General features: G+C 50.9%; 1 protein-coding gene across 1 annotated transcript in view; it reads right to left on the bottom strand.

Moving 5' to 3' along the window:
* LOC119374989 (uncharacterized) overlaps positions 1-12,671 on the bottom strand; it is a 34,306-nt gene that overhangs the window by 4,799 nt on the left and 16,836 nt on the right. Inside the window, 9 exon segments of the mRNA XM_037645187.2 lie at positions 385-1,622; positions 1,675-2,425; positions 2,535-3,204; positions 3,206-3,308; positions 3,362-3,710; positions 3,758-6,238; positions 6,904-7,118; positions 8,502-8,582; positions 12,395-12,493. Of these exon segments, the coding sequence (XP_037501115.2) occupies positions 385-1,622; positions 1,675-2,425; positions 2,535-3,204; positions 3,206-3,308; positions 3,362-3,710; positions 3,758-6,238; positions 6,904-7,118; positions 8,502-8,582; positions 12,395-12,493 (5,987 nt within the window).

Here is a 12,671-nt window from a genome sequence, read left to right as displayed (position 1 = left end):
AGACATGAACCAAGAGCAGCGTTTGGATAAGATGTGTTTCTTGCCACAGGTGGCCGCCCCCTGCCGGCGTTGCGCTCCATAGTCTGCTAACATTCAGACAGTGAGCCACACTCACACACAGGAATCACAATGGAAGAGGGCAACTGCATTTCATCACGCATGTTCAAGGTCATGACATGCGCTGACGTAACGAGAGAAGAGAAAAAGCGCTTAAAGCGCGCGACGGACCCCTGCAACTCCACTTGTTCTTTACGGATTCGAGAAATTTTTGTAGCAATCGATTCATGAGGCAATGAACTCTGATACTGAGCACATTTGATAATTAGTTAAAAAAGTGGTTCATGCCCCCTTTAAGCAAAAAGCATCATGAAACCCAGCACTCACCTCTTCTTGACCTGCCTGGTTGCTGACTGACGGGAAAAGCAGCCTCCAGGTCTCCTAGGTGCAAACCTTCTGCAGACTTGCTCTTTGCTAGGCAGAATTACTGACAACGTGCGCTTTCTCTTCAACCCCACCAAGTCGCTAAGCCTCAAACCGTACTTGAGGCGCTTCAAAGCTTTCCTCTTCAGCTCTGTGTTCCTTAAATGCACATCTAGGATTGGTATGACAGCGAATTCGAAACCCGGAACAACAAATGCGGATGGTCTGTCTTTCACGTCCTCAACATTCCGTTCGCACAACGCGGAGACCGTGCACGAGGTTCCCCACACAGATGATGTGACAACGTCTTCCCCCGATGTCAACGCCGTGGCCGAGGTTCCGCAGTGGTCACGGCGACACCGCTGCAAGAACCTCTGCACCAAGGCTTCGACGGCAAGCGCGCGCGACAGCTGGCCTGAGGACAGTTTGTTGGTGACCTTTTTGAGCAGCGCTGTGACCTTCAGTAGAGCCTTCTCCTTTAAAGAACACACGGCTTCCGCGACATGCCTGCCCTCCGTGGGAAGTGACTCCATGATGCAGAAGAAGCTGCCGATGTTGGTGATGTACTCGTCGATGATGTCGTGCACCGTCGCCCTCCCCTTCATGGTCTCGATGATGCTGAGCGTCGTGAAGAGGTCAATTTCAGCCACCGTCGTCCTGTACATGTTCTCGCTGGCCCTAGGGCTTGGCATGCCGGACTCGTTGCGGACTCTGGGTTTTCCGGCTAGCACTTCGTTAGAGGAACTAATTCCTTCCGGATGGCATACGTCCTTGGCCGACACACGTCCGGACACCCTGTCCGAAGGTCTCGGGGAGACACGAGGTTGCTCAGACTCCGCACTCAGCCGGGGTGACAGCCGCTCCTCTACCGGAAGGGTTTTCGCCTTGCACGGGGGAGGCGATAAGCTGCTTTTGTGCAGCGTGCTCACGTAGGTGCTCGGAGAAGAGGGGATGTGAATTCCACTTTTAAACTCACTCCGTGAAGTTACGGACAACTCGGGATGTGCGCGTATTAACAGGGTGCTGCAGCCATGGAACTTGTCGACGACGTTTGCGTCCAGGCAGTGCGGCGATGGCAGTGCTTCTTTGACGAGGAAATCTGCCTGCTGACGGTTGCCGAGGCTCGACTGTCGGGAAATGCTCAAGCTTTCAACAGGCTGCGAGACACGCGTGACCTGATTACCTTGATGAACAGTAGCTTCCTTTCATGCCCGCATTGCACGTGACGATGCTGACAGACAGAGACTGGGGCACCTGTGCGCCGTCCGGGGCAACTCCCTGCCGGTTTCTACACAGCACCTGCGGCCTCCTGTCCTTCACTTGACCGATGGATATGCTCTTGTTGGCTGCTATCTTTTGAAGGGCGGCTTCCGTTAGTTGCCGCGATGTGCAGATGTCGATGGGCCGCCACAAGCCCCTCTCTTGCTGAGGTTTGCCGACTTTTGTGTCTGTATTCCTCATAGGACTGCCAGAAGTGCAGTGGCCAGTTGTATTTACATCCGCTGACACTGGCGACCTGGCAGGCCTTGGGGCCCGTTGCACGGTAGAGACACCACAGAGACCTGCTGGCGTGTGGGCCGCCGGATTCAGGCTTTTGACTTCCGTTGCCACAGGTGATTTCGCAGGGCTCGGTTTATTCGGCATGGCACAGCTGCCAATACCGACATGAGCCGTCGGACTCGGGCTTTTGACTTCCAATCCGAGTGGAGATCTGACCGGACTTCGCATACTCCTCACGTGGCTACTCTGCAACTTTGAGGGATCAAAGCTTTCTCGTTCCACCATGCCAGGAATTTTCAGAATGGGCACATTCCCAAAGATAGGTGACAAGCGGTTTTCTGGTGGCGACTTCACTATCAGTTCAGCCGATTTTGATCGTATGCAAGGTTTAGAGCTCCCAGAGAAGACTTCGCTCAGACAGGCGGCACCAGGTGGCACCACGACGCCAATCTCTCGCGCACACTTCACATCGCCTGCTGGGAACAGCAAGTTGGGAAACTGTGGCCTGGAATGCGTGCCAGATGGAGTGAAGACATTGTTGCTGCTGCTTGAAAGCTCTTTCTTAATGCTCGGAGCCAAGCAATTTTCTAGTGCAGGGCTTTTCACTTTAGGGGGAAAGTTGTTTGTTCGGGACGACTTCTCGGCCGCCAAGATGTCTTTCGCTCGGGCCTCGACCAAGCCGTGAGAGCTCCACACGCGACGACCCCTGTCGAAGCTCCATCATGCTCTCCTGTATGAGCACAATGTTCCGAAGGCTCTCGGACATTTCCTTCCCGACGAGCGATGAGCCAACGCGACTCTGATGTTGTTCAGGAGAGTCGCTCGACGGAGTGGCGGCAGAACATTCCTCCTTGGATCTTTTCGTCTCGGATGGCACCGAAAGTTCAGCGGCTGGGAACTCGAGACGAAAGACGCCGGTCTCATTTATCCGTGGCAAAATCTCCGACCCGACGGCACTGCCCTGCATGGTGCTGTCGAAGGCTTGCGCAGACTTCGGAGACTGCTCAGATGGCTGCGCCTCTGCACCTGCGATGGTGTTTGAACCTGCCTTCGCTCCGACGACCGTGCCCGGAGACGACGCGAGCGTGTCATGTTTGCTAGATCTGTCACTAACATGCCTGTCACCTAAAGAGGCTGGTTGGCCTGAGAAAGGGCTCGACGAGGAGCAAGACGCATCTTCTCGTGGATTGCATTTCTTTCCAGTACCACAGTTGGTTTGTTTCTCTTCTTTAGTAGCTGCCGGAGTTTTGTCGATGTCTTGCTGACTTTTCGGCAATTTACAAGCAGTTTCGAGACGCGATCTTCTCGACAACCTGATGAATGATGCTCAACTGCGATGCAGTTCCGTGATTCGGTGGTGTTTGCTCGAGAGATTTGTGACCGTTTTGCTGCCATCAGCTGCCGCTGCCGGTAGTGCATCATGTGCGTCCTGACACGTGGCTCCTCCGGTATCTTCGGAATGGTTCGGGCATGATGCGCTCGACACGCAGGCGTCCTTGCAAGAAGCAGTGGCAGTGGGCGTCTCTGCTTCTTTCATCGAAAGATTCAGTGCTTCCTTGAAGAACTTGCTCTTTTCGGAATCCTTTTCGGGCGACTCAGTCGATGCGCCTCGTCCGGAAGGGGACGACGTGAGGTCCAGACAGGACGCACCCGATGCTTCCTGCCTCGACTCCCGCAAACGCTTGTTCCGGGCATGCGTGACCGTGAGCGGCACGCTGGTGGCCGCGTTGGGAATGTACCGCGGTATTACGAGTTCCGGAGACTTCTTCGGGTGCTCCGGATGGTGGCTCCTGCCTGTTTCTGCTGCTGCCACTGTTCCTCGGACTGTGAGCACCACCCTTATGCCCCGCTTCCTGCTCCAGATTCCTTTTCGGCTGCATGCAACACCTGAGACGGGGTGACAGCTTCGGCGGAGGAGCTTGGGACGCGGGCGGAGCCGCTTGCAGACTTGTCCTGTTGAGTGTCGACCGCAGATGCTGGCTTGGTGATCTTAACAGGATTCGTCCGCTTACGGCCCCTTCGTCCCTTGGCCGACGTTTCCTTAGACTCCGATGACGCAAGGGGAACCGACGGAGAATCCTTGCAACTTTTATCTGGCTTTGCGTGAGGTGGAACAATGTCTTGCTGCCTAACGGCTTCAGCTTCATGCGTGCGGACCCACTTGCTCTGCTCGTTGACCCAATCTTCGACAGACTTTCTCTTGCTCTTCCGCATGTCTCTCTTCGTCCCGTGCTGCAGGTGACGCGTGGCACCGATTTGTTCGAGCCCCTTGCTAGTGGTGCTCGACACGACGCGCGCCGGTGTGTGCTGCGTGGTCCTGGCAGCCGCAACGGACTCGCTCTTCAGTTTGGGGGGAACGGGTGAGGAAGCAAGCGAGTCTGCGATGACGTCCTCGCAAAAGCCCGAGTCATGGAGTGTCTCAGAGACAACAGCGGGACGCAGCTGCTTCTCCACCTTCAGGATGCACTTCTCGTCGCGAGTCACTCGCAGCGTGATCTTCTCCGGCCCCTGTTCGAGTTTGGGTGTGCCCTTGCCTGAAAGGCTCTGAAGAGGCTCCTGCGTCGCCGCCTGTACCTTCTCCAAACTCAGTTCATTCAATTGAGTCACCATCTTCTTGAGATGCTCCGTGGGTGGACGCCTGCGCTTGCTCTTGCGTCGCCCGACGGAGTCTTCTGTGTCCGATGACTTTTCTTCGGAGACGTCTCCCTGGCTCTTGGAGCGCGGCCGCAGCTGGGGATCTTTTGGCACGTCCGGTGCAGTCGGTGACAACAGCGCATCAGGCTGCTGCGGAGGAGGCGGGGGAGGAATGGGCTTGATCTTGAGGCTCGTGATCACCGGAATCACTGGCTTGGGCTTCTCTATGGTCGTCTCAACACGAGGCACGGGCTTCTCGGTGGCCGCTGCCATCTCGCCACGAGCCATCATGTGAGCACGCTCGATCTCTTCGTTCAGGCTGTTGACGGTGGCTAGCTTGGGTCGGCCTCGCTTGCGCGGTGACGCGTGAAAGAGTGACGGATGCGACTTGCTGAGAGTGAGGTACGAAGGGATCACAGGCAATGGCGGCGTGGCGGAACGGCATGGAGGTTTCGAAGTGGGTGGTTCGCTTTTCGGCGACGAGTCGCCCTGACTGGTCTTTCGCGGACGCTTGTCCGCAGAGTCATCGCTATGGCTTCTCGCCGAAATCCTGTTTGGCCTCAGCGTGACCGAGAGGCCCCCCGGGGACGATTCCGTGGTGTCCTTCTCAGATGGACCGCTTTCCTTCACCTGAGCGGCGGCTGCTTTCATTGCGTTCATCTTCTCTTCCGCCTTGAGTGTCGCACGGCTGATACACGTCTGCAGCTCTTTCGTCTCAGGCGTCTTCTCTTCAGTGCTCTTGCCCTCCGATGATGGCGGTGGAGACTTTGCTAAGGTGTTGCTCGTTGAGAGGGCGCCTACGTCCTCAACTACGGTGTCTGTCTTCATTACCTGGTCACATGCGACATCGCTTGTATGTATTGCACTCTTCACCAAACAGTCTGCAAGCCCTTTGTCGATGCCATTCAATGAGGGAGTTACGACCTTGGGCTGATACTTCATTACAAACCCTGCCGTCCTAGCACTCGAGCCACAGTCGGGATTCGCTTTAAACATCAATGTAGGTTCACATACGCGAAGTGGTTTGCAGCCAGCCCCTTGATGTGCCGATGGAGCCGCAGTGCCAGCGTGCGGTGTTGCGTTCTGGCTGTTGACGTTCTGAATGGCTGTGCTCATTGTGGAGCTTGCAGGCACTTTCGCCGGTGGGTGTGACGAGGGCTCGTCTGGTGTGATGGCCTTGGCCTCTTTGCTCAAAGCTGCCGATTCCTTGGGCACAGCAGCGATCTCAGGTTTGGTGGGAGGAGCCGAGCCCGCCGTTGCGGCAATTGCATTCCTGGCCCCAGCTGCGCTTGGTCCTTTTGTAGTCGAAGAAGCCGGGGCCGTCATTGCAGTGGTAGATGCTTTGCTTACGGATTTTTCCGGGACGTCAGGTACTTTTTGCTGAACACTACACGCTTGCACGGCGGCAACACTGGGCGTTGTCATTGTCGTCGCCGCGGTCTTCATTGGTTTACTCTCTACACTAGCACCCGCCACGGATGCAGGGTTCGTGGTTCTCGTGGGAGGGGAGCTGTCGATCTTGCTTTGTACTTTCGTATCTGTGATGCTCGTGCCGCTCACTTCAGTGGTAGGCTTCAACAGGGGCGACTGGGCAACAGGTGGCACACGTTCAACTGGTTTCACAGCTACATCGGGCATAGTGGGTTCCTTCTTGCAACCCCTGCTTTCTTGTGTAATGCTCGCACTGCAAAAAGGACAATAATGTTCCTTTTAACGTTTTGCACCAACCGAAGCCACAACAAAATGATACATGCACATGTTTACTATGAAGCAGTTGTAACCACTGTTACTGAAAGTAGAGGTCGCAATCTTTTACCGGAAGGGGGGGGGGGACACTGAGGAAGAGGGGGACTGAGGAGAAGAGTTGTTCACGGTGCACACTGTATGCGAAAATATAAACTCAATGGAAACAACATGAAGTGGTAGTCTTCCCTTCCAAGCATAATGTTTCCTGCTTGGAATTCATTGAAAGGCTTCACGTAAAGTTTGGTACACAGTAATGCTGCTGTGGGTATCGCAAATAATTCTTTCATAAGGCATATACCTAGTGGACAACACAGTAATAATAACGAAGTCCATCAAAAAAAAAAGAAGCAGACTATGCTTTGAGGAACTTTGGGATTAGGAGTGGACAGGCTAGGTTGTGCATACAGTGATTGTGTCACCAAAGAGCAAACCAAATCCTTTTACGATGCCCTTTACTAGGCACATCCAAGGGCAAACAAAAAGAACTAGCACTGATGTAACTCTGATATTGCAGAAAGTCTGATGCATACGAAGATGAAATCGAGTGAGACGCTATTCAACTTGAAATTTTCTAATGTTTTCAAACCCCTTACAAGTCCCCACGCAAAGCCAAGTGTGAGAAACGTCACCTCTTGCTCAACGTTGGTCCTCGCGCATCGATGCCGGGCGCGATGCACGATGAAATGCCGCCACTCTGCTGGGCCGTACGTTGCGCCAGACTCGGCGCCGACGTAGGCACTCGAACCGTCGATGCGAGCAGGCGCTGGTGGCTTCGGTGCACTCTCAAACACGCGGTAGAACAGTCGCAGCGGCATGTCCTGCACCCAAGAGAAGAAAGCAGCGTACAAAGAAGTGCGGATTAGCTAGCGTAGTTTTTGATGGGAATCATTGCGCATACAGTCTGGCAAACACAGGAAGAAACGATGTGGTCAGGAAGAGCGAAACTATCAACTGGTTTTATTCCTTTGGTCGCTGCATACCTGACCTGCGTGCATTGTTCAGACTTTCCAGAAGAATAGGAGCGGGGAGGTTGGACGGAAGGAGAAGGGTAGCATACACGTCAAGCCTACCCCTCATGTCAACAAAAGGTGTGCAGAAAATTGCTTTCCGCACAACACAAAGAAACAGAAGTGTCAGTTCCTGTGTTCGTCCGACTGTATGTGCAACGATTCCCATCAGTAGGCATGCAACATCTAGCCCAACAAGGAGTTCTAAGAAAAGCATAGTCTTACGAAATGAGACCTTGGGGATTAACTTCCCAATGCGACATGCACAACATCCATATTCTAAAACTGCATTATATCCAAGTGCACCCTGGGGTGTACTTCTGTCAGGCAATAATAATTGTAATCAATTTTGAATGCATTTCCCTACTTGAGCCTATGGCATTTCCATGCAAGAAATAGTGGGTGCACCGTCAGCGCGACATACAGTCTTACCTTGTAATAATGAAGTCGTACCTGACATAATAATAGCTTCGTTAAGTCCAAATATACTTAAAGATTTGCATTCTTGAAGGGGCCATGACGCAATCACCCAACAATTTGTGCTTTTCAGCAAAAAATATAAGTAGGGGATCTATTGTGCCTTTACATATATGAAAAATGCCCTGTAAAGGAATATTTCGGTGCAAAATGAGCCCTAAATGTCGACGGCTCTAAACCCCGCCCAGTGCCGGCGACCGCCATTTTGTCGTGGCGTGTCTGACATCATGCGCTGCATGGAGTGGAGTCGTCGTCTCCTGCCAAAGTTTCAGCCGCTGCAAATCGTTCAAATTCAATGCTAAGCTGAAGAAAGCTGAAATAGTTCGACTGCATGCGCAGCTGACAATGGAACAAAATCATTCGCCAGAATGCACACACTTGCAAAGCAAGCAGTTTGTTATGTCACGGCTTGCGAGTGTGCCAGTGTTGCCCGACTCTCGGGCTGCTCACGTGTTTGCAAACATATTCAATTATAAGTTAAGTGCTCAACCAAATGCACTAAAATTTCGCCGGCTTGTTTGTGGACGCACTAGGATTAACCGGCGTAACACAGATTATGATCGAAAATTGGGTGTCATGCTCGCTGCCAAGCTTCCTGCTATCGCTCGACAAGATTGGTTTAATTACCTGCGTTCAACCATGACATTTTTTTTTGTTTTCCTAACATAGGTTCATTTTCAAAAACTAAAGTACCCTTCGATTCATAGTGCCACGTACCCTTTTCCAAGAGTAGATGTAGGCAACGTCCATAAGCATGTAGTGACTCCAGAGAACATCGTCCATGTAAAGGATGTCCACCTGCAAAAAGACAGCAACAAGACTCTCTTGAAACAACGTCATCTGCACATTAAAGGAGCCTCGCAACTCTTTTTGAACAAAGAGAATGCTGGTGATCTGAAGACAAGCTTCTCGCAAACGTGCAAGCCAGACGTGAACCCTTTCGCTCCCGTTAACGAGTGTAGTTTTCATGAGATTTTGTTCCAGAGTGACCGATGAAGACTATACTCAACAAAAATTGGTCCCACAGTGACTACACTCGTCATAGTTGTGTTTATTGATGCTACATGGCCACAATTGTCCACGTTGGGCCATTTCTGTCTCGGCTTTCATTTTATAGCCATCTTTCATTGTATTGCCATGCAGTGAAGCCATCTCCCAGTTATGTTTTTTTTATGCAATTAGTGAAATAAAGGAACCCCACTGAGTTGAAAGAATGGTACCATTTTATTCAGAAAAAAAGAAGCTCCACAAATTGAGCAAAAAATTTTTTCGATAAATTCGGTACATTTTTTTTTTTTATGGTGGCGAAAGGGTTGAACCAGCTCGTCTAATGAAGTAGTTTGCCCCTGTTTATTGATGCTACGGGATGGTGAGGGTAATTTTTCACAACTTGTAATGACCACGCGTTGGACTCGCATATGCATTGATAAGACCTGCATATGCTAAGACCAGTTGCCAACAGCTGCGTTGCCAACAGCAACATCACCAGACGCGGTTTATAGCTTATTTTCTTCGGTAAGCTAATATGTATAGCGCTTTTTTCCGAACAATACAAAGACGAAACACAAATGCACAGGAGAGGCATCGCAACTAGCGCGTCCGAACAATACAAAGACGAAACACAAATGCCTGATATACACACAGCAACTAAGTGGCACACGCAGGAAGCCTTGATATACACACAGCCAAGTGGCACACGCAGGCACACTGCACGTACGTTACAGTCACATTTGCAGTTGGGTTACAGTTGTTATGCTTATACTTATCTGTTATGACGGGAACGCACGCACGTTTCACGAACCCGTGTGCATGTGTAGAAGGGGTTCTTGACAGTTCTTGGACAAGGTCATCATCACCGTGATCAGTGAGCACCAGTAGCTCGACCGGACTTTTTAATCGGATCCGTTCATGATCGCGGCTAGGAGAGGTCTAAGTCTAGTGAAGTGCGAGGTATAGTACAGCTGGTGGAAATCCTGGATGCCTCTTACGATGAAATGATCTATGATGCCTCCTGTCCTGCACGTGGCAGCAAGGTCTTTTGATACCCTGTCCACATTCAAGCCGTCTTTCACGCAGTATAAAGACCAGTCGTTGTTGGGTCTTGATAATTCAATGTAGAAGTCACCGATAATGATGACCGGCCTGGTTCTCTCGGCAGATTTATTGTAGGAAGCATTACCGGGTGTTTTCGTAATCGTCGTGGTCCACATTGCGGACCACGTGAACGAGTGCATGATAATTGAGCGTCTTCCAGGGGTGTTCTGCATTCAGCTTCCTCAATTCCCTAGTGTCCGCCACGGTGGTGTAGCGGTTACGGTGCTCGGCTGCTGACCCGAAGGTCGCGGGTTCGATCCCGGCCGCGGCGGTCGCCTTTCGATGGATGCAAAATGCTAGATGCCCATGTACTGTCCGATCTCGGTGCACGTTAAAGAATACCAGATGGTAAAAATTAAAGCCCCTACAATTATTGCTATTGTCACTTCCCTTGCGTGTCAATGTGTGTGTTCGCGTTTACTGTGTTGGTTGAGACTTTGTATCACCTGTGGCACATACCCGCATAACATAAGCTCTGGTATGCGGGTATGTGCCACACGTGACTGAGAGAAAGGGTTTCATGACGTACACGACAGGTATTTTGCGTTATTCATGTCATGACCAGTGAATCGTGTTCACCATACACTTATCCCTTGCTATGCAAATTTTGGTACATTAGAAGTTATGGAGACGACCAGGAGAGCGCCCAGACGTAGGCGGCTAGATAGATAGATAGATAGATAGATAGATAGATAGATACGTAGATAGAAACGCCCAAAGTGCCCGAGGTTCGCTAAGAAATGCTTCGCATTTAAAAAACCCGCAGATTGCTGCGAAGCTGACTTCCTTGCATTGCTGTGAAGCCAAGTTGCGCACCAAAATTTGCCCCCAGACTTCAGCTCAGAAGTTTCTGTATATCATGTGCAGGTTATACGCAAGAAAATATGGCACAAATATGTTCAAAGCATCTAGAAAGCAAGAACGCAAGAAGAAAGAAATGTCTTCATGCTGAAATTTGTAACACAAAGAAGCAAGACATGCTTGAGTGACAGCAGTTTTGCTTGAGTGACAGTACCACATGACAGCTAGCATAACTCAAATACAGTAAAAGCTCATTAATTCGGATTTCTAGGGACCGGAAAAAATGTCCGAATTATCCGAATGTCCGAATTATCGAATGGTCGAAATAAACACAATAAATGCAAGAGTTTTTTCAACATACCTTTACTTTACAAGGTAATCGCGGATGCGTCTCTGTTTTCGAGCAGAAATTCGCGCTGACACAATTTTTCTGAGCCCTTCAAGGTGCTCAGCAGCTCGCATGCTGTCTGCAGTGCCAAAACAAAATTCTTTAAGGACGACGAGGGCCTCCGCGGCTTCCTTCACAGTACGAGGGGGCCTGTGTGGCTCATAGTGTGGCTGCTCCTCTTCAGGCTCTTCGCTCTCGGATTCGTCGCCATACATCACTTCCTTGACGATTTGCTCATCAGTCAGAAAGCCGGCAGTGGCAACGCCATCAATGCCGATATAATCGTCGAGTGTCATTGCATCAGGCATAACACTTCCGAAATACTGCCTGTCGTCGGCGCCGTCGTTCGGCGACGCTTCGGCATCGCTGGAGTCGGAACAGTTGGCAATGGCGTGCACAGGCGTGCTCTGCCACACATACGCGAAGAATGCTAACAGCGCTCAGGAGACTCACGTCGTATTGTTTGCCGACGTCATTTCACAGGAGGTACTTCTTGTCGGGAGAGGCCATTTTTCAGGGCACGCAAAATTTCTACTTTGGTGGTGAAGTCCTTGGCCTCGTACTTGGGCCGCTTCGCCGGCGTTGCCAACGGCGGAGAGTGCGTTCACACGAGAAGTCAGCACAAAAGCACCAGCAACGATCAAGCTAAAGGAGCCGTACTGAATCGTTCCTCAATAAAACGGCGTTCAACGATGCAGCACACCAACGGGAACAAAGCAACAAAAATGACACCGCGCCATACCCACACGTCCCACACGCTATCACATGTGAAGAAAAGGCGTTCAACCAGTCTCAAGTCAAGCCAAGCCGATAATTGATGTCCATGGCGATGCAGCGTTTGAGCTTCACTTTTGTTCCGAATGGTTCTTCTTTCGTTTTCGAGCCTCGCCAGCGGCCCGAAAGTCGCCGAATTATCTGATTTGCGGTCAAATCTGTCCGAAATAACGAGCGCCCAGTCTCATAGAGTGATGCATATATTTACAGGGACCTGATGACGTGTCTGAATTAACCGATTTTCCGAATTAACGAGAGTCGAATTAACGAGCTTTTACTGTAGTGGTCATTGGTTTGCAAAATGTGAAACGCATTCTTTGCAAGAGCCTGAAACACCATTGTGCTGTGATAAACACTACATTCAAGTAACAATTTGCATGGCGACACATCCCATGTTCAACATTCGTTTTCCTAAGACGCGAGAAAATTACGAAACGGTCAACCAGCAACCACACACATGAACAGAGAGCAGGTGTACGTTGAACTCGCATGCCTGTACGTGTTCACAATTCATGTTCACAATAATTCATGGAGAATGTTCACTCCAGTTCACCTTGTATCTCGCGCTGATGCTGTACTTCATTCGGAGGAACTTCTGGAGCAAGGCGATCGTCACAGCGGCCGGGCAATTGAGGTAACGTTTCGTGGGCTCCTGCGTCGACAACAAAAAGGTGGCATTGCAATTAATGTGCTTAATTAAAAGGCAGCATTACAATTAACCTAACCTCACCTGTCAGTTAACAGGTATAAATGCAGTGTTTGGCAAAAGAATGACAAAACAGCCGTCATGAAACTTCCAGAGAAATTAGGAAAAAATGTGCCCCACTTCC

This window comes from Rhipicephalus sanguineus, chromosome 11 (genome assembly GCF_013339695.2).
Source record: "Rhipicephalus sanguineus isolate Rsan-2018 chromosome 11, BIME_Rsan_1.4, whole genome shotgun sequence".
Lineage (NCBI taxonomy): Eukaryota > Metazoa > Arthropoda > Arachnida > Ixodida > Ixodidae > Rhipicephalus > Rhipicephalus sanguineus.
The sequence above is the reverse complement of the archived record's forward strand: the minus strand, read 5'-3'. Positions and strand labels throughout refer to the sequence as shown.